The sequence below is a fragment of the Peromyscus californicus genome, unplaced genomic scaffold (assembly GCF_007827085.1).
Source record: "Peromyscus californicus insignis strain IS unplaced genomic scaffold, ASM782708v3 Scaffold_11__1_contigs__length_118956290, whole genome shotgun sequence".
NCBI lineage: Eukaryota > Metazoa > Chordata > Mammalia > Rodentia > Cricetidae > Peromyscus > Peromyscus californicus.
The window spans coordinates 43,256,107-43,281,307 of record NW_026294402.1 but is presented as its reverse complement, the minus strand read 5'-3'; the positions used below and the strand labels follow the sequence as shown (position 1 = coordinate 43,281,307).

At 50.7% G+C, this 25,201-nt stretch overlaps 1 protein-coding gene across 5 annotated transcripts in view; it reads left to right on the top strand.

Moving 5' to 3' along the window:
- Positions 1 to 271: 271 nt before the first annotated feature.
- Zbtb16 (zinc finger and BTB domain containing 16) overlaps positions 272 to 25,201 on the top strand; it is a 187,206-nt gene continuing 162,276 nt past the window's right edge. The window contains exons 1-3 of one of the 5 annotated variants that reach the window (XM_052759771.1): positions 646 to 895; positions 1,807 to 2,003; positions 3,585 to 4,942. In XM_052759771.1, coding sequence (XP_052615731.1) covers positions 3,675 to 4,942 — 1,268 coding nt within the window. In that variant the 5' untranslated portion in view covers positions 646 to 895; positions 1,807 to 2,003; positions 3,585 to 3,674. Of the gene's footprint in view, positions 565 to 645; positions 896 to 1,198; positions 1,333 to 1,385; positions 1,760 to 1,806; positions 2,004 to 3,584; positions 4,943 to 25,201 lie in introns of those variants that run through there. The other 4 variants (XM_052759745.1, XM_052759753.1, XM_052759762.1 and 1 more) reach the window with 4 other exon arrangements.

Here is a 25,201-nt window from a genome sequence, read left to right as displayed (position 1 = left end):
CCATTAGGAGTTGACAGGTCCTCTGCTGCCCCTCTGCCTTGCAACCTTTTGCCCTCTCCGCCTAGCTACGAGCAACGGCCGCTGGCGACCGGGCAGCAGCTAGATGTCAGGCGAAGCCCGGAGCGCGGAGCGCTGGGAGGGGAGGGGAGCGCCCGGGAAGGGAGGGCCGGGCTAGGAACGCGCACGGGCTCCGCCAGGGCGGGGGTGGGGCGGGGTGGGCGGGCCGAGGCCGGCCAGGGGGAGGGGAGGGGGCAGCTGTGGGCAGGGAGCCGGGCTCGGCCGCCAGCACTAAAGATGGAGAGGCGCCGGGGCCTCGCAGGGGAGGGGGCGCGGCGTTGACGTGGGACGCGGCGGAGGCGCCGCAGCCGGTGGTGATTTGCTAACCTAGCGGCAGAGAGGAGTTAAGGGTGATGAGAGCGGGTACTGCGAACTGCCGGGCGATGCCGCCGCTGCCGCCGTGAGATCCGGAGCAACAGTTCCCCAGCAACACCCCTTCCCCGATCCAGGCACACCCCTCACCCCCCAGGCACGCACACCCACCCCAGGCTCCAGGCTCGGCAAGCGGTGAGTGTGTGTGTGTGTGTGTGTGTGTGTGTGTGTGTGTGTGTGTGTGTGTGTGTGTGTGTGTGTGTGTGTGTGTGTGTGTGTGTAGGGAACCCGGGAAGGACACGCACCGCCCAGCGATCGCCTCCCGCCAGGGCGCCCTGGGGCGGGAGAGGTTTAGGCGGGTGGCGCTAGCTCTGGCCACTCGGCCGCTGGGCTCCTGCGGGGCTCTCTGGTTGCTGCTGCTGCAACGTTCGCCTGCGCCGGTTGGGGGTCAGCTAGAAAGCGGAGCCCAGGCTGTCAGCTTGGGCGCAGCTGCCTCCCCAACCTTCCTCCTCGGGGCACGGTCCGGGTGAGAGGTGGCAAGCCGGGAGGTCTGCCGGGGCTGCGGGCGCGTGTGATCGGGATTGGGTGGCTTTGTACAGCCAAGGGCTGGCGGAAGAGCAGAGAGCCTGTGGGTGCTCATATGTATGCGGACCGGTGCGCTTGGCGTGAGATAGGATTGTGCCTTATTTATTTGTGTTTATTCGCTGCCCCGCTGGGGAGCTAGAACCGAAGGAGCCGAGGAGTGGACGTGGGGGGCGGAGGGGAGGGTACTGGTACCGCTTGGGTTTTGTTTTCTTTAGAGAAAAACGTGGTGGGATCTTTCTTTTTTCTTGATTGGACTTGATGCCCCTTTTTAAGGAGAGAGGGAAGCTTAGAAGAGACTCCGGTGCTCCGGGTCCTCCTCGGCTCTCGGTGGGAGCAGCCGTGGCGCCGGAGCTCGCTGTGCGCTCCCGGCCGCGCACGGTGGGTTCCCAGGCTCTGCACCTGATGCGTTCGGGATGTCTTTCCCACCCTGGCGCTCGGGCTGCAAGCTTGCCTAGCCCCTCGCACGCTCCCGCACGCGCTCGAAATGCGCACGATTCTGCCAGCCTGCTGACCCACCGGAATGCCTAGACGCGCTTCGCAGCGACCAGCTCGCCTCCTCCCCGCCACGCTCCTAGCGTGTCTAACTCGGGCACGCCGGCAGCTGGTGCGGGAGGCCGGAGACCTTGCTGATGGCTTTCCCGGGGATCCTGATCTTGGGTGGGAGACGGAGGACCCGGAGATCTCTTCTTGCTTGGCTTCCCACCATTCGCCGCAGGGCTTTTGTGCTTCCCCTTCTCCTGCGGGTTGCGCCGCCTGGCCGGCCTAGCAACGCCGTCCAGCCGCTTCGGACCTTCTCCTTTCCCCGGTCTCTTTCGCTTTCCCTCTTTTCTTAGCTCGGTTCCCTTCTTCCAGGCCCTGACTCCCGGGGAAAAGTTGCTTTACCAAGTTTGCCAAAGTCCTCTGCAAGTCTCGGCGGGGGTCGCTGGGAATGAGGGGTGTGTTGGAAGCGCGATCGATCCTTGGAGCTCTGGCGAGTTAGCGCTTTGCCCAGCGCCGCCTGGCTGATCGCTGCAGCTAGCGACCGTCCGATCGCGGGTGCGGAGCCGCGGGTGAGGGAGAGGGCACCTTGATTTGCCTCAAAGCCCAAAAGGCTCCTTTGGGGGAAGATATTCAGGCAACGAACCTTCTTTATTTTGGTTCTCCCTCTTAGTCCTCTGAAACTCTGATCTCTGCTGAATGCACACCATGTTCATGAAACCTTTGATGAACGGATGTCTCACCCTTGTTGATGCCCTGCGTTTCCACTTTGGGGTGGGCAGCAACAGTGGCCAGCCAGTGCTGTTAACCTTTTCTGCATGAGTTTGTGCCTAAGAGTCCTTAAGACTCCTGTTGAGGGTGAAGACCAGCTCCATGCAGAGTGGGTGAGAAGCCTAGCTCTCTCCACCCTCTTCGGAGCCAGGCCATTGGCTGTGTGAGGTGTTGGCCACAGCTAGGCAGAAGCTGGGACCTGGGCCCGTTAGGTCTTTCTGTCCATGTCCCAGTGGCTGTTCAGAATCGGGAGCCACTCAGTGATCCAGAACAGGCTCCGGGAGAGGCCTTTGTGTTACAACCCCGTCTTCCCCACCTTCTGGACTTAACCAGAGATGCTCGTGCCAATGTCCCTTCTAGAGCCATGTCCCATGTCAGTTTTTCTCCTTGTCACTGGGCTTGCAACACCTGGGAGGCATCCAGTCCGGCATAAGCCCTCAAAGCTGTTGGGAACACACCTTTCTATGGTGTCTCTCTGCTTTCCCATTTTAGAGCATTCTGTCCATTGGGCGTTTGTGGGCAGAAGGGAAAGGAGGAGGCTGTACCATCTTGTATAATTGTATACAGGCATGTTAATACTCTTTGGCTAGTACACACACACACACACACACACACACACACACACACACACCCCACACGTTTGACATACATAGTAACTTTGAGGAACTTGTAGGTAGAAATGACAAGCTAGAATGTGAATTGTGTGTGCATGTGTGTTCTTTTTACTGCCTAAAAATGGGTAGGCCAGTCCCTTGCAGCCCAGATTCCAGAGTGCAAGGACAAAGGCCATAGAAGACACTGGATGATGGACAGAGGGCATGGCTAGCAGAGGACAGCCCCATTGCTCGTAGATAACAGGGACCACCACATCTAGCACCCTGGCTAGATTTGGCTTGTCTCCTAAGGCCATCTCAGGGAAGTAGAACTAGAAAAGCATTGAAGATGAGAGTTTGCTTATAGGGGGGTCAGCAGTAAAGCTGAATGCTTCAGTTGACTAAAGGAAAGGGTTAAAAACTCGTTAATTTTAAGCATGTTTGTTAGCCTCCTGGTGGACACTGGTCTTACATGGAAAGTCTCTACTCTCGGGCTTAAAGAATGCCTAGGACTCATTGTGATCTTCATTTTGCTTCATCCAGCAGATGCTACAGAGCAGTTGATTAAACATATGGGGAAGCATAACCTTCTTTTTACTCTCAGAACCCTGGGCTTATTGCAAAGACTGATTCATAGATTTCTAGGAAGCCCAAGCCCCTTCCATTAAAACCAAGAGTGTCATGCCAGAGTGGAGGCATATTGTAATGTTTGAATTCTTATTTCTAGGGACACTGGGGACGTTGTCACTTGCTCATCTCTTTTCCCTCTTCTCTTCTTCCCTTCCTCAGTCCCCTCCGCTCACCCAGGAAGCCTACCCTGCCCCACCACGCAGAGCAAAGAAGGAAAGAGAGCCCCATGCCTGAGCCAAGGGGAGCATCATGGATCTGACAAAGATGGGTATGATCCAGCTGCAGAACCCTAGCCACCCTACGGGGCTGCTGTGCAAGGCCAATCAGATGCGACTGGCCGGGACTTTGTGCGATGTGGTCATCATGGTGGACAGCCAGGAGTTCCATGCCCACCGGACGGTGCTGGCCTGCACCAGCAAGATGTTTGAGATTCTCTTCCACCGAAACAGCCAGCACTATACTCTGGACTTCCTCTCGCCAAAGACCTTCCAGCAGATTCTGGAGTATGCCTACACAGCCACACTGCAAGCTAAGGCCGAGGACCTGGATGACCTGCTGTATGCAGCTGAAATCCTGGAAATCGAGTACCTGGAGGAGCAGTGCCTGAAGATCCTGGAGACCATCCAGGCATCCGATGACAATGACACAGAGGCCACCATGGCTGATGGTGGGGGCGAAGAAGAAGAGGACCGCAAGGCTCGATACCTCAAGAACATCTTCATCTCGAAGCATTCCAGCGAGGAGAGTGGGTATGCCAGCGTGGCTGGACAGAGCCTCCCCGGGCCTATGGTGGACCAGAGCCCTTCGGTCTCCACCTCTTTTGGCCTTTCAGCCATGAGTCCTACCAAGGCAGCAGTGGACAGTTTGATGACCATAGGACAGTCTCTCCTGCAAGGAACTCTTCAGCCACCTGCAGGGCCTGAAGAGCCCACACTGGTAGGGGGTGGGCGGCACCCCGGGGTGGCTGAGGTGAAGACAGAGATGATGCAGGTAGATGAAGTCCCTGGCCAGGACAGCCCTGGGGCAGCTGAGTCCAGCATCTCAGGAGGGATGGGGGACAAGCTTGAAGAAAGGAACAAAGAGGGGCCTGGGACTCCCACTAGAAGCAGTGTCATCACCAGCGCCAGGGAGCTTCATTATGGGCGAGAAGAGAGTGGTGAGCAGCTGTCACCTCCTGTTGAAGCTGGTCAGGGACCCCCCGGGCGACAGGAGCCCCTGGTACCCCCAGTGGAGAAGCATTTGGGCATCTACTCAGTGTTGCCCAACCACAAGGCCGATGCTGTGTTGAGCGTGCCCTCTTCAGGGACCTCTGGTCTCCATGTGCAACCTGCCCTGGCCGTCTCCATGGACTTCAGCACCTATGGGGGCCTGCTGCCTCAGGGCTTCATCCAGAGGGAGCTGTTCAGCAAGCTGGGTGAGCTGGCTGTGGGCATGAAGGCCGAGAGCCGTCCTCTGGGGGAGCAGTGCAGCGTGTGTGGGGTTGAGCTTCCGGACAACGAGGCCGTGGAGCAGCACAGGTAATCCCCTGCCCCAGCCTTGCACATCTCCTGTCCCTGATGGCGTTCCTTTATGCCTGGCCCACCCTGAATCTGGGGACCGGACTCCTCTGTGTTCCTTAAAAAATAAAAGCAAAACCAAACCATTCTTTCCCATATTGAGGCATAGGAGGGCACATAGTTAATTTTAGAGGATGGTGAGAGGGAATGGTGTCTGTCCAAAGCATTAGGGAACCCATGGACCCAGCTTCTAGGTCTTCTTTTCTGTTTTGCTTTTGGGGCTTCCATCTGGTTTTCCTGTGGTTTGATCCATGCTTTTGTTTTGCCCAGAGTGACTAACTGTTGAGTGCAAGAAAAAGGGCAGGAAGTGGGGATTCAGGCTGAGGGTCTCCTGTGGCCAGGGATGGAGGGTTATCAGGCTTCAGCTTTTCCTACCCCTACTGGCCAGAGTTGTGTAATGGCAGGCCATTGTCCTCAGCCTAGGACAGTAGCACGCCTTGGATGTTGTTTAAGTCCTACACATACCCAGAGGACCCAAACATCTGTTCTGGGAGACACATTGTGAGGCAGAGGAGGTTTTAGTTCAAGTCAAGGAGAAGGACACATATAAGAGTTTTGGTCTTACAGTTTGTTTAGTCTCTTATCCCCTCTGCAATCACAACGGCTAGCGTTGGCTGCCCTCTGGCTCTCTGCACAATGACGCCCCCCCCCCCCCCTTTGAATTCTTGTGACACACTTGGTTCAGGACCAATGCTTTACCTGGAATTGCACATTTTTTTTTACAACGTCCTTAAGAGGTAGGTAGTGTTTCTTTTACTAATACACAAGAAAATGCTGAGACTAAGTCCTAGCAAGGCAGAGAGATTCCAACTAAGACTTAACCTCTCGTGCATTGTGGTTCCTTGTAGCCAGCCATCCAGTGAAGAAGAGGATCTGCACCTTCCTGCAGAACAGGTGGGGGAGCATTGACCAGTGCTCATCAGAGAGGGAGGCAATAGTGGCTTTGTCTTTTCTGTTTGCCATAAACTATAAGCCCATCATTCTCATCCCTCATCCCTGGGTCTGATGAATTGTGTCCACAAATCCGGTTTTCTGTCGTCATGGATGCTAACCTTTTTGCACAACTTCCGGCTGGCTGTTTTGCTGATCTTGGGCAGATTTTCCACTTTTGTACGCACTCTCCCCTTCCTCCATTCCTGTTGCTCATTTAGGGGACCTGAGGTGGGTGGGAAACTGATACAATCACCTCTAGCCGCAGCTTGCTCCGAAGTTGCCTGATTGGCCGCTGTGGGCTGTACCTTTATGGAAAATGGCACTCAGCTAAAAGTAGCCATTTTCCCCCCAGTGATACATAAAATAACAATTGCGGATATGTGTCTTCTTGGTACTTGGTCTGCTCAGAAATAGACTGACGAAATTGTGCTTGTTTTTGCTTACATTTTCCTTAAGAGGAAACCCCGTCCCAAACCTGACCGGATAAGTCTTATCATCTTCTCCAGATGAGAACATGCTGTGGAAAGTGGGGTATGATAGAAAGTCACTTTTTAAGGTCACTCTTGGGGTGGGGGTGAGGCTGGAGAGACGGTTCGGTTGGTAAAATGCTTGCTCTGCAAGCATGAGACCCGAGTTTGGATCCCTGTGTAAAAAGCCATGCACACCACCAAAAGGCCAAGCCAGCAAAATGCATCTGTAATCCTAGCCCTGGGGAGGTGGGGATAGACAGACCCTGGGTCTCTCCAGCCAGTCAGCCTGATCTACAAGTTCCATGTTCAACGAGAGGATTGGAGTGGAGAACAATTGAAGAAGATGCCTAATGTGACTTCTGGCCCCCGTGAGCCTACTCATGCATAGCAGTGTGCACACACAAATAAAAGGCTTTCTTTTCGGATTTGTTTTTTAGAAAATTTAACTTACTTGTTTTTGAGACAAGATCTTACTGCAGTAACCATAGATAGCTTGGAACTAGCTCTGGAGACCAGGTTGGACTTGAACTCACAGAGCCCTACCTGTTTCTGCCCCTGGTCAGCAGTGTTGGGATTAAGGCTGTGTACCAAATGCCTGGCCTTTTTCTAATTCTTGTGTCTCCTAAGCCTTCCTTCCAGAACCAAGAGTTCTCAATGAGTCTGTGTACATAGTTTTCTTTCTACTAGAGAAGGCCGAAAAAGATGGAATTGTCCCGAGAGTTGTGGGTTCTCAGGTCATGGGACCCTGATGGGAAGAAATGATGGTTGGCTGAGCTGTATCTCAAAGGGCTGGGAGGAGTAAACCAGCCATGTGCAGGGGAGGCATCTTCAGTAGTTCTTCCAGCTTTCTGAGGTTGGCTTTAGGGTTGATGCTGATTGAAGTGACATCCAAAGTCACTGGAGCTGTGGCCACCATGTAGTCACCATGAAAGCGAAGAACTCACCCTTCTGTCTTCAAGGCAGTCCTAGCCTCCTTTTTGCATCTTCCTGTTGGCTCTGAGCTCTAATGTGTGGGGTTCCAAGCAGTCCCGTCTACTGGAGCCTGTGTGAGGTGGTGTAGACTATGTCCCTATCCTCATAACCTTGTAACAATGTGGCTCAAATCTGGAGTCCTTGGTGCTGCACTGTGGGCTGCTGAAAGGAAAAATGAGCTTTTGACTGAGGGTTGAAATGAGATGGTCATCCCAAGCAGCTAGATCTGGGGCCAGACCCCTCTATGCTAAGGTGTAAGATCTGAGGAACTCAAGGGAGGGAGAAGATATTCCTGTGTGTGTGTGTGTGTGCAAGGAAGAAGATATTCGTCTCTGTGTGTGTGTATGTGTATGTAAGGAAGAAGATATCCCTCGGTGTGTGTGTGTGCAGGGAAGAAGATATTCCTGTGTGTGTGTGTGTGTGTGTGTGTGTGTGTGTGTGTGTGTGTGTGTGTGTGTGTTGTGTGCACTCGCGGCCCTGGCTACCCCTGGCTAGATGCACTTTATGGGAAGCCTTTCCTCTCCTCCCTCCAGGCACCAGGATTAATGTACCACCTCCCCATTCCCCGCTGCTCTCTGTGCATTGCCCCCTTCCCACCTATCAGCAATCTGAGGAATGTTCAGTGGAAGAAAAATCATCACAGCTCCCAGTGCAAACAGAAAGGCAAGATAGAAAAATCAGATGCCAGGAAACTGTGGGAATTGGCTGGGATCCTAACAGGGATGGCTATGATAGGGTAGAGGCCACAAGGCTTATTTTATTTTAAGCTAGCAGGTTAGAGTGTTGGTACAGATGAAGTATTTGGCATTTATTCTTGCTTTGGGGATAAAGAAAGGGCAGAGTTGCAGAAAAGCAAGGCATAGGTTTCCCTGTAACTTGATCCCAACCTGGGGTGGCATGATGGGAGCACCTCTTGGCTGCACAGAGAATGGTAATGAAACATAGTGGGATTGTGTGTCATGATTCCTGTACCAGATGGGAGGGTATCAAGGAAATAGCAGATGGAAGAAGGATGGATGGATGGATGGATGGATGGATGGATGGATGGATGGATGGATGGAAAGATCAGACAGGAGCATCACTTGGATCAACCAGGTGGCCTTATTTAACTAACAGAAACCGAGGGAAGCTAGCCAGTGAGAAGACACGATAGACCGGCAGTCTTTTCGAAATTCTGGACCCAACAGGTCCCCAATACAAAGGAGAGGGGACCCTATCAGGCTTCTGGAAGTCTGGAATCTCCTGGTTGATGCTCACCTGTCTTCTTTCTCTGAAAAACTGCTGCAGTTCTGTCTGTGAGTTGGTCTGGATGTGGTCTCGGATCCAGCTCACCTGGGTCAGATGCTCCTTTTTCATCCCCAACTTTATGCCGTGGTCAGTAACATTACAGGAGCAGCGTAGTTGACTGTGTGAGGACGCAGTCCTCATTTATGGCTGTGTCTACCCAACACCCAAGGCAGCTTTTATTGTACTTCTGACCTTAGTGCTGCCGAATGAGAGTGGGGCTTAGATCTTCTATAGGAGCCTCTACCAGATCAAATCCTGAGCAGCCCTCAGGTCAGATCAGCAGCTCTGACACATAGTGGGAACTCTTACTTAGTTCTGCAAGGGAGGTGCAGGCACCAAGGAATGATCTTGGCTGTCTCCCCGAACTCACCTGTGTAGAGCTCTTCCCCAAGCTTCCTGGGGCTGGCTAGAGGACACATGAACCATGTAGCTGGGATGCTGGAGCTCTGTCTGCTCAGCTAGCCTCTCTCTCACAGACTCTGTTTTCAGTGAGGGACCAGGCAGAGGTCGGATGGCTTGTTTTGAGACAGGATCTCGTGTACCCCAGGTAGCTTCGAACTTACTATACAGCTAGGGGTGGCCTTCTTTGGACTTTTGGTCCTCCTGCTCCCACCCCCTGAAGTGCTGGGAACCACCACACCTAGTGCTTGTGGTGCTGAGCCCCTAGAGCTTTGTGTATGCTAGGAAAACACTCTACCAACTGAGTACACACACCCTATCAACTGAGCATATGCACCCTACCTACTGAGTACACACACGCTACTAACTGAGCACACACACCCTACCAACTGAGGCTTCCCCAGCTAGATTGACTTTCTTTCTTTCTTTCTTTCTTTCTTTCTTTCTTTCTTTCTTTCTTTCTTTCTTTCTTTCTTTCTTTCTTTTTTCTTTCTTTCTTTCCTTCCTTCCTTCCTTCCTTCCTTCCTTCCTTCCTTCCTTTCCCTTCCCTTCCCTTCCCTTCCCTCCTCCTCCTCCTCCTCTTCCCCCCAACCCCCATCTCTCTCTCTCAATTCACACTATAGCCCAGACTAGCCTTGAACTCCCCTTGGCCCCCCTGCCACAACATCCCAGATGCTGAGATTGTATGTCTGAGCTGCCATGTTTGGCTTCTAGGCACCTCTGAGGTCACACCAAGTTCTTATAGAACAAGGTAAATTGTGGAGTAATGAGAGCCCCAGCAGCCACATTAATAATGCCCACTTTCTGCTGTGATGCTCTATCTTCTTGTAAAACATGTCTCTCTCTTAATTCACAGCCTTCTGAGGGAGTGTGTGTGTGTGTGTGTGTGTGTGTGTGTGTGTGTGTGTGTGTGACAATCCTAGCTCTGTGATTACGAAGTCAGAGAAGCTCTGAAAGCTAAAAGGTTTTGTGTAAGTTTGCAGCAAACTCACTTAGCGGCAAAAGCTGATGCGAGGCTATATTTATCCTACTTTATTTTGAATATTCATATGTTTTGCTGCAAAAATATTAATGTGTTTGATTACAGAGTGCTGCCCTAGATGCCACTGGAGCTGTTAAACACAGGTCCCAATGAGCCTACCATCTGCACAGTTCTGATTTCTGAAGCACCTAGCAGGTTTGGATAAGTGGTCTTGGGGTAGTATCAAGCCCCCCAACTTAGACATAAAGAAAAGATTTGAAAGCAAGTAAATGACTTGCTGATGGTCACACAGCTATAAATGATTAGGGCCAGTCACTCTGCTTGCCTTCTAGCTCATGAGCCTTGGGCACACTACAGCAGGCCTTATAAGAACATGGACAGTGCTGTTCTGGCTCAGCTCCATCTGACCTCGTCTTTAGGTACCAGCACCATCCTTAAACTGCCAGACTTGGAGGCTTCAACCATCTTCCTTGACGTCAGTTCTAAAGGTCAGGTGTATCCAGGCTTTACTTAGTAGCTATTTACAGCTACCATGTCATTCACAGATTTGCTCCAATCCTATTCAAACCCATTGCTGTTTCCTGTAAGTATATCCTTTCGGGGGTGATGAATGATTCTGTCCCTAACCTCCTGGGCTCATGGAAACCTGGTCTTTTGGAGAAGTCTGTGGCTGTGAAGAGAAGTGAGATGGCCAAGGCTTTGCCAGTGGTGTGTCCTCATGTCCAGCTGCTTTGGAGGCTAAGGCTCTGACTTATCTGCGTTGCTGCCCCCTTTCCATACTGAGCTTTCTTTTCTGACTTCAATGAGCACTTGCTGGGTTGTTGGTTCATTGTGTTTTGGAATTTGCATTGTGGGATCTGACAGCCGAGATGAAGATCAGTTTGATTTTCTCCTGCCTGCACTCAGCTGTGTTTGGGGATTTTTTTGAGACTGGGTCTCACTCTATAGCCCTGGCTGTCCTGGAACTCACTATGTAGACCAGGCGGGCCTTGAACTCACAGAGATATACTTGCCTCTGCCTTCCAAGTTCTGGGATTAAAGGTGTACTCCACCATGCCTAGCTTGTGTTGACGACTTCTTCTTCTTCTTCTTCTTCTTCTTCTTCTTATTCTTATTCTTATTCTTCTTCTTATTATTATTATTGTTGGGGTTACTGAGCCATATGAGATCTAGAATGAACTCTTGAAACTTTCATAAATCTACCAAATGGTTTAGGAAATGCTAGAGTTTTTAAAATGTTCTTAACCCAAATAGTTAGACTCAAATTCCACTTTTGATTTCTAGCTAATTTGGTGTGTGTGTGTGTGTGTGTGTGTGTGTGTGTGATGACTTTAAAACACATACAACTGAAAGTTCAAGTGTAAGACTTAAGAGTCTTGCAAAATGAAGATAAGAAGTGACAAGAGGGTTCTTGAATGTTCCATGATAACTAAAAGTTATGTTTGGCATCTTAGGTGGACGGGGTTACTCTTCCATAGTTACTCTGATAGAGAGAAAGATTGTCACAGTGCCCTTTACCACCTCCAACCCCATTTTATACATAGTGAATGTGCTCCTATTGACTCTGGTCAGAATGCTGATTTTATCACTTACTGGCTGTGTGATTGGGGTAGTGATAGTTAACCTCTACAGGCTGTCTGTTCATTTATAAAGTGGGATAATAATAACCGTACCCACCCAAGGGGTCATTATAAGGAGCGAGCAACCTGTAAGTATTTGCCACACATGGAAATGCATAGTGCATAGGTTCCGTAGGTGGATGCCATTTGGTAGCCATTACTGTTGTGCAGAAGGCCATGCCCACAGCACAGGCCCGTGTGCTCCTCTGTCTTCCCTGGGAAGTGGACCAGTGCACTCTGGTGTCCGGGGTATGCCTTGTCCCATTGGCCCAGGGTCTGGCGAATCATTCCAGGTCTTTAAATTTAGCTGGACAGTGCTGCTGCTCTCTGGTCCAAACACAGAGCACAGATGTGGTGTCCACTCTTCATTCACAGAGCTCAGTGTGTGTGGGGGGCGGCATTTTGGTGGAGGTGATATGGGGTACACATGTACCACCTTACTGCAGGCGGTCTTGGGCGGGGCTCACATGAATGGTGGGGGCTGAGAACTCTCTCTAGGGATCCTTCCCAGAGTGGTTCAGGGACAGTATTCAGTGCTTGTTACATGTCAGTTTCTGGGCTGAGTGCACTCATGAGATTTGCTTAATTCTTTTTTTTTTTTTTTTTTTTTTTTTTTGGTTTTTCGAGACAGGGTTTCTCCGTGTAGCTTTGCGCCTCTCCTGGAACTCACTTGGTAGCCCAGGCTGGCCTCGAACTCACAGAGATCCGCCTGGCTCTGCCTCCCGAGTGCTGGGATTAAAGGCGTGCGCCACCACCGCCCGGCGATTTGCTTAATTCTTAGCTGGCCTGTAAGGAAGGTGTTAGTTTCTCATTTCTGATGGCCAAGGAAAATCCAAGAGGTTAGTCGACTTTATGGAAAGCAGGAGAGGGCGCCAGGATTAGCGCTTTAGTCTTCTGATTCATTTTCCTTGAAGCTAAGGGGCCAGTTCTGGTCTCTCATTTCTCCTGGTGGCTTCAGAAGAGGTCAGTCACCTGCACATGGCATAGTGGACAGGTGTTTATGGGCCCAGACCACACAGATCTGGGAAATCTGGTGTCACATCTTACTGACGGAGTGACCAGCTTCTAGAGGTACAAGCTTTTATGCTTACTAGAAAACAGAAAAACAGATAAAGGGAGAGAAAAAAAGGCCCGTTTTCAAAAATAAAAACTCCGCGTTGTTAATTCCATGCCAGCATAATCAGAAATCCCCCTTTCTACTGTTTCCCCTTAAAAGCCCCTGTGTCCTTATTATGCTGGCTCAGTCTGAAAAAAACTATGGTTGGGTTTTGCCTATTCGAGGCTTAACTCTGCAGCTGTGGGGAGGGGCTCCAGCCCTTTCTTGTCAGCATGGAAACTTTGCCTAAAACTCCCCCAAATCCTGTTTGAGTCTCAGTTCTGAACTCACTTTCCACTCTGACCCTGAGACCTGATTTTCTTCAGTGTGAACAGATTGTGTTCAGGGTTACTACGGGAGGAAGGAGCCAAGTTAGGTAAGAGAAGGGACTTCCTGAGACAGCATGGCAGTGCCGAGGAAACTACGGAAAGACCCCGTCACAGATATTTTGATGAGGAGGAAAAAGAAAATTGCTAGTTTTGTCTAAGTTCTTTACAGCCAACAGGAGTCCTCAGAAAGTAAAGACGTACGGCGCACCGGCGCTCGAGCCATCAGACGAGCTAAAAATAAGATCCGCACTCCATCAGACCATTACCTTTGCAGAGGATGGGTGGTGGTATGCGGAAGCAAAACCAAGTTAACTGGTAGCAGCAGGGATGGGGTAAGAAGTTGCCTACCTACCTTCCACTTCCTTTGTGACCCCCAGCCTGATAGGGGAGGCACTGAGCCCCCTGTCATCCTCTCCTGGCCTAAGTGGATTAGCTGAGGGTTGTGATCTTAATACCATTAGGTCTGTTGGCATGACACTCCTTGCTGTCATGGGAAGCAGATCTGGCCTAACGTAATGGCCCTCTGGGTAATCCATCAAGCCTGGAGTACTGGGGAAACATTACTAGTGTTAATTTGGGGGAGTCTTTTATGGTGACTGGGAAAGATGTGGAAGGATGCTTAGGAATTTATTTATTTAAGCCATTCAGCAGGTTAGCGGCTGCCAGGGGTCTACCGAGGCCACCCCCCCACCCCCCACCCCCGTTTCTTCAAGGAAGGCCCCTCCCTAATCCCTGAAGCCCAGGCCTGATTACTTCCAGAGTCGGAGCCAGGACTTAGCAGGCTCTTGTTTCTCACTGAGGTGCCTTATTAGGAGCACCTGGCATCATAAGCCTCTAATGGGAACCAGCGCTCTCCTCCTGCGTGACCAGTGACAAGTCACCCTGTCAGCCGGAGCTCGCCGTGCGAGGAAGTTCTTATTAGCTTTATGGTCAGGAGGGCTTGTCCTGTTCAGGAAATGAATGTTGCCGCTAAAGGTCCTCGGCCCTGACCCCGGCGGTATAACCTGTGCGGGCTGGGGAGACTCACTCAGGATGCTTAGGATTGCAGCCCTCTCTGGTTCTCGTCATATGTAAAGAGGGGATCATTGTGGTGTGGTGCAGCCTTGAACTTTTGATTTATGCGGTGAGGGTAACTTAACCCTTTCTGAGCCTGGAGGGCTATGCAGTAATAGGGCCCAGGGTGTGCATCCGTGCATGTGTGAGCCCTTGTGAGTGTGTGCATGCATGTTTATATGTGAGTGGGTGCATGCATGTCTGTGCATCTGTGTGCACATATGAGGGAAAGAAGACACACAGCTTACCAATGGGCTGTTAATGGGAGGGAGCATTTAAGGGTCTCTTTCTCTCCCTCCTCCACCCTTCTCTCCTGAATTCCCTACAGTGGTTGGCTGCAGAGTGGTGAGTGGAGAGAACATGGTGTCTGAAAGTGAGGTTGGGCTTGAATCCATGCTCTTCTAGAAGCTGGTGGACAGGGCAGGGTTCCTAGCCACTTGCATCTGGGTCAGCGGGAGGAAGTTAGGAGCATGCCATTTGGCATGGTGCTATCCTAGTCGGTGGGATCATGGTGCACACAGCAGAAACAGTTCGCCAATGCTGGGTGCTCACATGGCCCTGGATTGCCGATATGAAGAGGACATGTGACCCTCTTTAATGTCTTCTTCATGAAGTCAGATTTACAGAGTTAAAGAATAGTGTGTGTGTGTGTGTGTGTGTGTGTGTGTGTGTGTGTGTGTGTGTGTGTGTGTGTGTTTCTTTCACTATATCAAATGCTTCCCCCAACCTCATCATAGCTCCAAGTCCTCAAAGCATTGCCTCTCTGGTTGTCATACTACCCTCCCCATGCCTGAGGGAGTGTTTCTAAATCTGATTTTTGCTGAGAACAGTGGCATCTGACCTCATTCTTAAGGGAAACTTCTGTCTGCCTCTTTTTGAGAAAAGATGTTTGTGAGTTGTCCGGTCAATGGATGCTCTACTTGGTTGCTGCTGGCTGAGTCCCCTGGCGACAAAGGAATGAACTGCATCTTGAGGGGGAGTGTGTGTCCTGTGGCCTAGAAAAGAGGGGGTCAATGTGGGCGAATGCCTCTTTGGGAACTTTACAGATCTGTGTCTATGTTTGTACCATCGTTGACAGTGGCTCACAGAAAAATACAAATAAGTGTTTTACAAATTGTGGGGCTGAGGACAAAGAGAAATGACAGGCTAGTCAGCCAGGTTGAGGCTATTGAGCCCAGAGTTTCGGAGACCAAGACATGGACCTGTTTCAGGGTGCCCACACTGGAGGCCAACTGTGGCTTCCTCCCAGACCTTTCTTCTTCCTTTGCATAGCAAAACTGCGCATGTCTCAAGTGAGTGGTTCCCGAGGAGCTCAGAGCAGGTGAGAGCCGCTTTGAAGGCACTGGCCACATTAGGAACTGGAAATACTCGGTGCACATCGTGACAGTTGTCCTCCAAAATGATCTGCTAAATCAAGGCTCAGCTAACAGTTGTGAATCTACCTCCCTGCATCCCCCCCCCCCCGCCCCCGCTCCCTTGGCAGAAGGGCTGAAGATGGTACCTAAATGCAATGGGAAGCTAAATCGAGTGAGTCTAAAAACACTGCTTTCCTTGGAGTTCCGAGTGGGAAAACAGACGGGGCCAGCAAGGGCTACAGACTCTGGGGGGCTTCCAGCACTGTGGATTTCAGGGCCACGTTCACTTTTTCATAATTCTCTTCTATTTTACTTTCTGTGTCCTGACAGCTATAAGAGCGTTTTTTTCCCCCCGTTTGCCAAGTCACAGATAAATACCACCTCCCCCAAGCCAGATTCAGTGGTATGTGTGGGGTGCAGACCAGAACACATCTTGGCATTCCTTGTTGCAAAAGTGAAAAATATCTCTGTTTGCAGTTAATTTTAGTGGCAAGCAGATCATGTTAACTGGGTGTAATTACTTCCAGATATGGCCGAGGGTTTTGTGTGTTGAGATGAAGGGCCTGGTAAGTGCTCACTTCCTGTGTAAATTAGCCTCTTCCATTCTGTCTTTCATTCTGGCCAGCCCTGGATTGTGTCATTCTCCTGTTCCCCGCTCCCAGCCTGCAGCCCTGGGGTGAGACTGCTTGCTCTGCCCCTCCGCGTGCAATTCTTCTGTCACCTAGAGACACTCTTCTCTCTGCGTTTGCACTTGGAATAAGAAGTGTTTGAAAGGGCACTGACTGCTGTCCTGGCTGCCTCTGTCCCACAGATCCGGCCTGAGAGCATCTCCCAGTCATGTGGGTTGCACCTTAGAAATCAGAACTTGTGTGTGTGTGTGTGTGTGTGTGTGTGTGTGTACACGTACATGTGTCTATGGGTTCACACATGTCTGTGTGTGCACATGTGTGTACATGTGTATATGGATGTGTATATGTGCATGTAGATACATATCAGGTGTTATTTTGGGTTCCCCAAGGGTTCCTCCACTTTCATTTTATTTTATTTTTGAGACAGAATCTCAATGGCATGGAAACTGCTGTTTATGTAGTTAGAATGGCCGCCCAGCAAACCCAAGGGCTTGGTCTGAGCCCACCTCCCCAGTGCTGGAATTATAAGGGTCCATCACCACATCCAGCTTTTTACTTGGGTGCTTGTGATAGAGCTCAAATCTTCACGCTTTCTGGCTGAGGAATCACCCTGCCCCTTATTTTTAATGGATTTTTTGGTGTGTGTGTCACCCACAATCTTCTCCGTAACCCACTTTGTAGATCCATCCCCCGTCTGTCTGTCTAGCAGGGTCTCACTGTGTGTCTCTGGCTGCCCTGGGACTCACTATGTAGACCAGGATGACTTAGAACTCATACCTGCTTCTGTCTCTTGAGTGGTCGAATTAAAGGTGTGTGCTATCATGCCCAGTGGAACCTGAATCCTTTTACTTTTCTGCCTCAGCAAACAGGGCATGTGACAATGGTCAAGGATCTCAGAAAAATGACCTGGTTATTGGCTATAGTCATAGAGAGAACTTATGTAAGTCCCATGCGAAGCCACAATCTTGACAAAGTGGGGAGACCCAGATATGCACAGATCTCTGCCAGAAAAGGAGGAGAAAAACTACCTGAGCAGTTTCTGCCAAGTTGTCTGGGTCCCCCGAACTGGAATGGAGGAAAAGAACATTCGATTCAAACTCTCCTAAACACGGCTTCTGCTCTGTGGCCAACATTCTTGGTGCTATTTGCATAAGAGGTGACTGTTTATCATCCTGCATCGGCTCTACTGATAACCCTTGTGGTCTGTGGAACAATCTACTAGGCGTAGATGGCTTGATAAGGGCCACCTTTCTCAGTCTGTGAAGATAAACTGTAGGGGTCAGGTGAGGGGTGGTGAGTTGGGCAGCAGGGACCAGTGGAGGCCGTCAGGTGGGGTGCAGTTGCAGGGAAGAGCTTGAAGGAAGAGATGGCGGTTGCATTGGGCAGCTGCATTGATCTCATGATGTCTCAGTTTCCTGCCCTCACGCCCTGTCCATCTGCTTCAAGGAAACATTTAGGGACTCAGGTTTATGCTCATATGGGAGTGGGGTGGTATTTACAGTAAGTTCTACCTTTTTCACCCGGTCTTCAAAGTTGGGGCTTACTGAAGAGGTCAGCCTGAGCCCCTGTACCTACCCCCAATATGCCGCTCTGAAACAAAGTATCTAGGTAAAGGAAAAACTTCTGACCCTAACCCTGGTCAATAAGCTGCCTGATACTCAAACAAAAGAGTTTGGACTGGCTGCTAAAGGCAGGTACCCAGCTGATAGCTTTGTTTTGATGTCCTCACAGTGTTTGCAGATCACGGAGTGGGCTATTTAGAGCAGGGGGTATCCACGGGGCAGACTTACTGGGAAGCACAAAGTCCAAGAGATGCTGAGATAGAGCAGTTGGGCATCGGGCATGCGTGGGGGGCTGGGTTCCTCACTCAAAAGAGAGGTTTTGTGGAAGGTGGAGGTGGTGGCAGTGTTAATTTTTAGTCACTGTTGAGTTAGTGACAAGAATGTAGGCTTTAGAATGAGGCACAATGGATGGCTGGGATAGCCAGGCCATCATAAGATGGCTGCAATTCGCTAGCTGTGCGTGCCTTGGACAAGCTGCACAGCCTCTCTTTGTCTATGGCCCTGAGGATGTGTGATGTTTCATATGCTCAGTGCAGTGAAGGTGCTCTGGAGTTAGAGAGCTGGGCTCTTTGAATGCTGCTGTTTGGGCCCAAGGGAGAAGCTGCGATAGCAAGTCCTGTGTTCGCAGCTAGCAAGTAAGATCATAGAGGATCATGCAAGTGCATCAGAAATATAAAGGCCCCTGCTTGCGCTGGGGCTGGAGCTCCGTTGACAGAGTGATTGTCTAGCATATATGAGGCCCTGGGTTCGATCCCCAGCATTCCATAAACCCGAGTACAGTGGTGCCTGGCTGCAGTCCTGGCAGGTGGGAGATTGAGAGAAGGAGATGAGAAGCTCACACTCAGCTTCAGGTTACATAGGGAGTTTGAGGCCAGCCTGGGCTACATTAGATCTTGCCTCAGAATAACAACAAAACCCTAAAACCAAAACAAACAAACAAACAAACAGCCAAAACAACAAAACCCCCATCTTTAGGACTTTTCAGAAGTCTACAATGCCTTCTGCCGCCTTGCCTTTGGCAGGGTAGCTTAGACATGGGGAATTGATGAGCCTTGGAAATTTTGTGAGTGATGAGTGGTGAGGGTGGGAGGGGGCTGCCTGGGAAGGCAGGATCTAAAAGGAGCTCAGCCCCTGTGAGTACTGACTTGCTTCTCAGCTAGGAAGTGACTGAGTCCAAAGGGCCTATGACTTCAGCTGCTGTGGCTGGAATCCCAGTGAGGCAGTCTCCGTGATGACCTGGCCTGGCCAAGACCCCTCTGACTACTGACAACTGTGTTTCTGCATTTGTGGTGCAGCCTCCTATGAGTTTGGGTTCTTGGGAAGTCACATTAAATCAACGCGCACGCGCATGCACACACACACACACACACACACACACACACACACACACACACACACATACACACACACACATACACCACACACACCTGCAACTTGGGCATCACCAAATAATTAAAAGTCAGAGTCGGACAGCATGGATTAAGAATGACTAAGATATCTTAAGGGAAGCCAGGTGGTGGCGGCGGCGGCGGCGGCGGCGGCGGCGGCGGCGGCGGCGGCAGCGCAGGCCTTTAATCCCAGCACTTGGGAGGCAGAGCCAGGCAGATCTCTATGAGTTTGAGGCCAACTTGGGCTACAGAGCAAGATCCCGGACAGGCACCAAAACTACACAGAGAAACCCTGCCCCAAAAAACCACATGCACACAAAAATATCCTAAGGGAGGTGCAGAACCTGCTTTGGAATCCAGATTGCACCTTTTCGGAAGGTTCCAGAAGACTAAGGAGCACATGTGTTCAGATTCTCGGCTGGTACCCAGCACAAACACTATGGTCTCAGTTCCCGTTCCTAACAGGGTTATTTTCCTGAGCCCTTGAGGTCAGGGTGGGGGCGGGGGCTGTTTGCTTCCTCTCTGTCCTGGAGCAGGGTGGAAAGCAGTCCTTCTGAACACACCTTAGAGCTGCTCCGTTGTCCTGCCGAGCTCTGCAGTGGCCCAGGAGCCTGGCTGGGCAGGGCCTGTGCTCAGCCTGTGTGCAACCCCCCCTTGCATTATTTATAGTAAACCCATGAGCACAGAGTGCTAAAGAGGAAGGGTGAGTCACCCATTGAAACCATCGATGACATAAAAACAAGCAAAATGCTTACTGTGTGTTTTATGCAGTATTTCAGGGCAGGTTGTGCTAATTCGAACACTCCCAAACTGGATCTGTGAAAGTGTACATGTATGGGGGGAAGTTAAAGTTCAAGCCAGTTATTGAAAATCTGCTTCTGCGTCTGTCCTCTGTCCTCTGCTGCCCTCAGATCCTTCTTCGTGCTCCAGCAGGAGGAGTGCTGGTTCACTTGGTGTGGGTCACCTGTATTTTGGGAAGGTTAAGGAATAGCGTGGGGGCATTAGATTGCACCTCATTTCTGTCCCTGTTCTTACCTCCTGCTGAGGAAGATACCCCACCTGGTTTCTGCATCGGGTGTTCGGGTATTTGGGGTGACAGAATCATGATAGAATGTAAGGGTTGGCAGGGCCTTGAGGAGCCTCTATTTCAAAATGTCCACTTAGGGAGGGCTTACTGGAGTTCTGGGGAGGTTCTGTGATTTACCCAAGACCACACAGCCAACTAGTAGCCTAACGGAGACTAGAAAGTGGGGCTGTCACTCTCCGTCTACTTTAATTACTTCTTTACAACCCTGCCGAAGACTGCCCAGGCCTGCTCCCCACATCCTCCACACTGGAATCTGACTTGGGAATTATTTCAAACATTTGTCACTGAGTTGGGGGGAGGGGGGGGTTGTCAGGTGGGTTTTGGCACAGGGACTTGAGTTTGCTCCCGTCCCCCACACCTCTTTTCTGTCAGCCTGGGTTGTCAGATGTCCATCAAGTCTTTAGGATGTGAGGGTAATGTCTGTGTTAGGGGGCTTGAGATGCAAAGACTGCTAAAATATGGGCCATGCCCTTGATCTTAGAATTTGAGCAGAGTTAAAACGACTTGGAGAGTATGTGTTGGTGTCTGTGATTGAGTGGAAGGTAACGGGGACAGGGACACAGGAGAGGCATGTGTCGTCAGATAGATGACTTGGCTTCCCGCTGGAGGCGCTTCCGTCAAAATGTCCCGAGTTCATTCGTGATTGGTACTGAGGCGGACCTTGCAACAAAGTCATGTGGAGTCTTGCTAGTGGGTGAGAGAGATTCACCTAGTAGCCCTGTAACTGTTGCATGGTGAAGACAGACAGGATCCTGAACAGGGTGGCATTTGAGTGGGCCATTGAAGGACAAGTTGGGTTTTGGGCATGGTGGCTCGCACCTGTGATCACATTGGGAGGAGACCTAGGCTATCAAGTGCAACCCTGTCTCAACCACCTCTTCAAACCCCAAAGTAAGATTCGTTTTGTTTTGAGGCAGGGTTTCTCTGGATAGCCCTGGCTGTCCTGGAACTCGATGTGTAGACCAGGTTGTCCTTGAACTCAGAGCTCTGCCTGCCTCTGCCTCCCCAGTGCTGGATTAAAGGAGTATAGCAGCACGTCTGGCATCTGAAAGTAGGATTTGAAGACAAAGACACAAAGTGGGAACATGTGGTCAGACCCAGGAGACAGAGTCGGAAGTCACTCACCTGCCAGGGCTGGGGGTCATCCGTGCCGGGATGGTGGATTGGCATTCCCTGGGGCTGCCCTAAAGGTTGGAATGGGCCTAGAGAAGGCAGAGTATGGTGATAATACCAGAGGGGCTGGAAGCTCAGCAAAGCCTGAGTTCAGATTCTGACCTTTGCAGACATAGTGGCCAGCTTGTCTCCTCAGTGAAGGATTCTGAGGATTTCTGGGTATGCACTTAGCATCCACTACACAGTATAGGGAGCAATAATTGTTCAATAAACATAACTGTTGCTCAGTTTTGGGCTGTATCTTGGGATAATGGGGAACCTAGGAAGGTGTTTCGAGAAGGAGTCTGGCCAGAACCCCACACCGATGTCACTTCCACTGAGTGTGTCTTTTACTGTCCCCAGCCTCTTTCCTGTCTTCTAGCAATGGTCTGAAAAGGTGCTTTGAGGGTGGTTGACTGTCCCTAAAGAGACTTCCTCCCCAAGTCTCCTATCTGTCGCTCCACCACCGAGAGATGAAATAGACCCTCATGACCTCATATCTGTGGGCAGAGAGCCAAGAAGAGGAGCTCTGGGGAAGAGGGCCTTCAACCTGCAGGATCAGAGAAATGACACCATGACACTGGTCCCCGGAGTGTTACTCGTCTCTCTTTTAATAGCAATGTGAGGGCCCAAAGTTAGGTTAACGGTCAAGCCTCTCTTCTCGCCTACACCGACAGCCGGGGGCAGAGCGGGAGGCTATCTCTCACGGGCCATTCTGGGCTGTGGTTGTCACACCATGCAATGTCTGCAAACCGACAGTGGCCAGGGGAGATAAGGGCCCCCGTTGTGTAATGAGGGCCATGGGCTGTTTGCCCGATGGATCTGGCCTCTGAGTAACTGCTAACCTCAACTGAGGGGCGGCTGGCTTGGCAGCGCCCAGGCCCCTCGCCGACTTGCTGGGGCCTTTTTGTGGTTGGATAAAGGAAACTCATGTAGGCCGCCTGCAGTGTGGAGGCCTGGCCCACAGGGCTGGCATGCCTTGCTTTTCTCTCTTCTTTGTCTTTTTTGTTGTTGATGATGTTGAGAGAGAGAGAGAGAGAGAGAGAGAGAGAGAGAGAGAGAGAGAGAGAGAGAGAGAAAGAGAGACCAAGACTCAAAGAGGGGCACAATCTGACAGTCTGTCTGGGCATCTCCCACTTCATTTTAGCGTGAAGTAAAATGAATGATGCAAGCTGGGAGCCCCCGGGCCCTGAGTCCTTGAAACTTGGGAACCCTGGCTGGAAAAGAAGCATGCCTGAAGTTTCTAGAAGCCAGCAGATGCTTGCAGGAGCAGCAGAGGGGGCTGTGTTGCTGTTTCCTCTCTCTTTCCATCCCTAGATGCATAGGTGGGCTCCAGCATGTGTCCTTTGGCTTTTAAAAGTGACAGGGCCCAGACCCTTGGCTTCTGGTGTCTCCTGGTTGTCCGAGATAGGCAACAGCTGAACAGAGCCATGTGACACCCATTTCTCCGTCTATAACCTGCTCCATATCCCCCGTCAGAGAGGTTCTAAGCAACTTGTTCCATTTCCAGAGTTCTTAATGCCCTCTAGCAATTCTTCCTGGGGAAGGGACCACAGAGACTCAGCCAAAGCCCCTGGCTGTGTTTTGGAAGCTTTGTGTCTTTCCTATGGGGGCAGTGGTTTCCCTTAAACCATGGTTTTAGTTCCTATTGTTATTCTTACAATCCTCTTCCAAATATCTGAATTTGCAGAACTTTTTCTGATTGCATCAGGGTGGATATATTCAGCGACATAACCAGGTGGATTGGCCCGGTTTAGAAATGAATGAGGCTCTTGCCTCCATTGCTTAACGTGTTAGGCTTACATTAATATGCTTTGCCCTGAGTGTTTCTTTCCTGTTGTTGGTGCTGTGTGCTCTTGGTTATCTCTGGGCTGTTTGATTGATCCCTAAGGCTGAGATGATATTTTTTCCCCCAGAGAGGGTAGGCATGTGTCGTCTTTTGCCGTTGGCTTGAATGGATAGTCCCTCTAGTCGGAGGTTGTTCTGTACCAACTGGAGTGTTCTGGCTCAGGGATGGGCAGGAACAGGGAAGTGTTGATTTAAAGTATTCAGAGGCAGTGACTCATATTGATTTCTAGCTTATCTGACCCTCTAGCTTGAGGCTGCCCTTCCCTCAAAGTGTCCAGCTTGGCTGTGAGGTAGAGCAACTGAGAAATGTAACGTATGCCATCCTTTCCTTGCATTAATTAGGATGGAGAAATCCATTATTTAGAGGGATCCCAGCACCCGGAGGAAGGCTCTCGAGCTTGCTATATAGAAATCTGCAACTGGTATCTGGGGCCAGCTGGAAGATTCCCAGGTAGCAGTTGAACAGGGGATGGGTGCTGGGAAGCAGTAGATGGGGCAGGTGCCCCCTGAGGCAGGCAGAGAGCCCCCCTGTTCTTCCTGTTCACACTGTACTGTTTTCACTTTTTACTGTCTCCCTAATTTCAAATACTCATCAAGGCTCACTGCGGTGGTGCATGCCTTTAATGCCTGTACTGGGGAGACAGAGGCAGGCGGATCTTTGTGAGTTCTAGATCTATCTGGTCTAAAAAAGTAAGATCCAGGACAGCCAGGATTACATAGGGAAACTCTGTCTGGAAAAACAAAAACAGCAATAACAACAACAACAAACAACAAACCTCCCCCAAAAAACCCAAACAAACAGATATCCACTCATGGATGGCCACTCTTGGTTTGGAGAACTCACCAAGACAGGGGGGACTAAGGCACGGATAGTCAAGTCAGAAACCATTTATTGAGCACTTACTGTGTGCGAAGTGGTTGCTCGTGCTGTGGAAACCTAAAGAGACCTAACCTAGAGCCCAGAGCAAGACCGAAAAGGCAGCTGTTTGTATCCGTTGTGTGTGCTCATGTATCTGGGCCCCACACTCAGCTATCATATGAGTGAGGCTGAGGAGAGCAGAGGAGGGGGAGAGGAGCTCAGAGCTGATGGAAGACTCGGGGTGGAGGCGTCATGGAACAGGCGCACCTGACTGGCCCTTGGAGGACAGTTAGGTTTTGGTCAAGCCCTTCCATTCAGTAACTGCCGTTTGTCGTTAGAGGGGAGCAGAGGTGTGGCCACGTGAGAGCGGAGCTAGGGCTTCTGTACGAGTCATGTGCTGGAGTGGAGGGTGAGTGTGGGGTCTGGGAGCCTCAGGAGGGAGAATGAGTTAGGGTCCAGCCTGGATGCTTTGGGTGCTAGGCTAGCAGTCAGGTTGTTTGCAAGGCTTGAGTGGTTGGGATTGGATGACAGATAGCAGCTGAGGGCATATGTGACGAGATAGATAGATGCTTGCTCAGGATGCTAGGTCTAGATGCTTGCTCAGGATGCTAGGTCCTCCCTGGTCACCCGTCTTCCCTGAAGGTCTAGTGGCAGGGCTGGGTGATGAAAAGGAGTCTCATGGGAGGCCTGGACTCCAGGTACTGGCTTTCTCGGAAGTTCTTACCTCTCCTTATTCCTCCAGAAGCTCTGAACGATACTGAATGGGGACATTACTATTACATATATGTGTGTTTATGTATATGTATATATGTATGTTTGTTTTTTGTTTTGTTTTTGTTTTTTGGGCTTTTTGAGACTGTGTAACAGTCCTGACTGTCCTGGAACCCACTTTGTAGACAAGGCTGGCCTTGAACTCGCAGAGATCCACCTGCCTCTGCCTCCCGAGCGGTGGGATTAAATACGTGCGCCACCATTGCCTGGTGCTATTTTAATTTTTTTGAGGCCTAATTTCATGTAGCACAGGCTAGTTTTGAAATTGTTATGTAGCCAAGGATAACCTTGAACTCCTGATCCTCCCATTTCCATCTCTCGAATGCCAAGATTTTTGGTGTGACCCAACACACTCAGTTTATGTGGTGAACCCAGGATTTCTTGCATGCTAGGCATGTACTTTTTCAACTGAACCACATTCTTAGCCCT